The 3,118-nt window shown below is 46.5% G+C and overlaps 1 protein-coding gene across 1 annotated transcript; it reads right to left on the bottom strand.

Moving 5' to 3' along the window:
* Positions 1-227: 227 nt before the first annotated feature.
* Positions 228-1,784, bottom strand: LOC130712750 (uncharacterized). The gene has a single exon (XM_057562569.1). It carries the CDS (start codon positions 1,782-1,784, stop codon positions 228-230), a length of 1,557 nt encoding a protein of 518 aa, XP_057418552.1.
* Between the last annotated feature and the right edge of the window lie 1,334 nt (positions 1,785-3,118).

Here is a 3,118-nt window from a genome sequence, read left to right as displayed (position 1 = left end):
AACCACAGGGCTGTAGCCAAGCTTGACCCAGAAATGATGAAGACGAGAAAATTGGACATGCGTCTCTAAAATAAAACACACTTCAGGATTATGCTTCTTCACCAAATCCTTCATGTGCCTTTTGGACACTGCATTCGCAGCGCCGCGAACATTCCATGAGAGAACTGAAAACTCTGGTTGTGCAGACATTAAAAACCAATGGGAGGGTAGAGGGGCCAATACTTGGATTATTGCTTATCAGAGGGGATCTGAATAGCGTCTAGCTTAGGTCCCTGGACAGGCTCACTGTGCGGAACCTTCGTCACTTGGTCCATAACTGCTTTCTCGTTTGGTGGCCTTGACCTCGTTCCATTAACAGAAATATTCCCTGCTTGGAAAACCACCTCTGGATTCTCCTTGGCCATGAAGGAAGAGGCTGCTCCATTGATTTGGGGCTTGACACCATGCAGACGCAAGTAATCTCTAACTCTGGTGGCAGTGTCCTTCTCATTCGCAATGACAGAGTCAACACGTCCCATTTGAAAATCTGTTGTTGGCACACTAAATTTTGAGTTCTGCGTTTTAAAATTCCCTTTTGATTCTAAGGTGGGACCCTCCTTCCTTTTTTTAATCCATACCTTTTCCCCAAAATCCATATTCAAATGGTGGACCCCACTAATATTCCCCATATCACCTCCAGCCGTTATTTTCTTTCCCTTATTGGTGCTGGGGCCCGCTTGATTTTCCACTTCAATGTTTTCCACAAATACTTTCTCCTTAGTACTAGTGGGACCCGCATGCTTCACTTTTGCCTTGATTGCCTCATCCTCTTTATTGAGAATCCGCACGTTGGAATTTTTAAATTCCTTTGACTTTGATTTCCCTTCATTCAATGATTTAGCCTGAGCTTTTGGACCCCGCTTCTTTCTAGAAACCACCAACCAATCTCCTAGGATCTCGGTCCCCTCATCATGGCCTGACGTTACCACACTTATTGCGGACTCAACATTCATTTTCCCTTCAGCACTCTCCGCTGAACTCGTGCCCATGATCACGTCCCCATTTGAAACCGCTTCTGGAGCATTAATTGGCGTGTCCTGCCCCGTAACCGTCTTCTCTGTGTTGTCGGCCTGAGGTGGTGCCACCGGATGAGACGGCATGAACACTAGAGGCGCCGCCGTGCACTCCCTAGTCCGATGCCCATAACAACCACAACGGGAACAAATTATGTGCAACCCTTCATATTCAATCTTGTGCCAATGGCCTTCTATGCAGACCTTTCCAATCACCGGCATGGTCAGGTCGAGCTCTACGCAAATTCTGGCGAACTTCCCTCTCTCTGCCCTCAACGTATTGGAGTCCACTCGAATTGCCCTCCCCACAGCGGAGGCTACACCAAGGAGGTAACTCTCATCATAAAAGACGACGTTCAGACCGGGAATGCGAATCCAGGCCAACGTTTTTGTCACCTTGGCCACAGGGGACAAAAATTCCTTACTCCAGGTAGCCACCGCAAGGTAGTGGTCAAAGATCATCCAAGGCCCACCCTCCATGACCTTAGCTCTATCCGCAGCAATATCAAATTTAACCATATAGAAACCATTATCAATATCCAGGAGATCAAAATCTCCCACGAGTCTCCAGGTGGCCACCAGTCGTGACTTCAAGGTTCTATAACCCAGCCTTTTCCCCAACAAAGTAATCACCAATGCCTCCTGCCAAGGCGAGCACAACTCCGTGATGAAAGACGCATCCGTGTTGACCTTTGGAAGCATCCTGTTACCATTCACATATTCTATCTTCATCTTACCTTGCGCGATGAGGTTCACAGTTTCCTTTGCTGGCGGCGCAATCTAACCTTCCATTAGCTTGTCACGGAAGGAAATTGATGCTCCACCGACCCCCCACGGAGGAGCCTGACGGTGGGGGGGCTCACCATCACCTTTAGGGCTCACCATCTTACCTTCCATTGATCTACTATGAATTTTTCCTTTGCCTTTGATAACATGAAGTTTTTCTGGACGCAGAAGGATGTCTGGAATATTCCTTGGCAGCAAAATGTAGACCCAATTGTCCAAGAAAACAATTAAAGCAGTTAACCTGTTCAGGAGAGAGTAGGACAGTGTGCCAACATAACCTTCAGTTGCACAAACTTGCCATTCATCCCAGTCCGGTACCTTGTGTGCTTCCAAAAGGAATTTGTAGCCAACATCTGATGATCTCTTCCAAGAGACAGACACAGTACGATCAGGAGTCTTCTCAATTCTCTTAATCAGTTTTTCTTGAAAGGCCTTGAAGTTTTCCTTGATTGACCCTGCAGTGCGCCTGCGCTTAATGGCAGAGGACACTAGCATCTGAAGACGCCTCTTTCTCGCTTGAGAAAGGATGCATACTGTACCGGGCTTTGATTGAGGTTTTGGGGTGCTTACTAGTGTTGAAGCTTGCTGATTGTTTTGAAGGGGTTGATCAATTTGGGTTGTCAAGGTTAATGGGAAGAGGTTGAACAATTGAGAGTTTGGCTTGGCTTGTTGAACGGTGCGTTCCTCATCGGAGGAATCCAAAGTAGTGATAGGAGAGAATTTTCGTGAACTGTGATCAGTGGGATTCACAGTGAGTTCTTCTTGGTTTGAGGAGGGTGAAAGTGGTTTTGGTGAGTTGTGTGGTTCTTACGGTGTGTTATGGTGGTGTGGATCATATGAATCATCAAACAATGAATTGACAAATTCTTGATTGGAGATTTCAGAGGTTACCTCGTGATGTGGAAAGATGGAATCTATGGTTTTTGCAATGGTGGTGTGAATGATGAGATCTTCTTCATCAACAGGTTCATCAGGTTAATTTGCTAGAATCTTCCTTTTGGAGTAGTGAGGCTGTTGGACTTGTACGGTGGAATCATCATCATACTGCTTCCTCAATCGTTTAAGTTTTCTCTTAGGTTCTGCAAGCTTTCCAGCAGGAGATTCTTGCCCAGATCTCGTTCTTGAAGCAATAGGATGAGAACCAGACTGTACAGGAACTCCACCTTTGATGATTCTGATGGACCGTTCCTTAGTAGGCGCCTTGGGCACGTTCCTGGACTGTTCCGGCTCGTCCTCAGGAAACGGTGCGATTCGAAAAGCAGGAGAGACAACTCTTTTGC

The sequence above is a fragment of the Lotus japonicus genome, chromosome 4, assembly GCF_012489685.1.
Source record: "Lotus japonicus ecotype B-129 chromosome 4, LjGifu_v1.2".
In the NCBI taxonomy this organism is placed as follows: domain Eukaryota; kingdom Viridiplantae; phylum Streptophyta; class Magnoliopsida; order Fabales; family Fabaceae; genus Lotus; species Lotus japonicus.
Note: the sequence above shows the minus strand (reverse complement) of the source record. Positions and strands in the feature narration are given on the sequence as shown.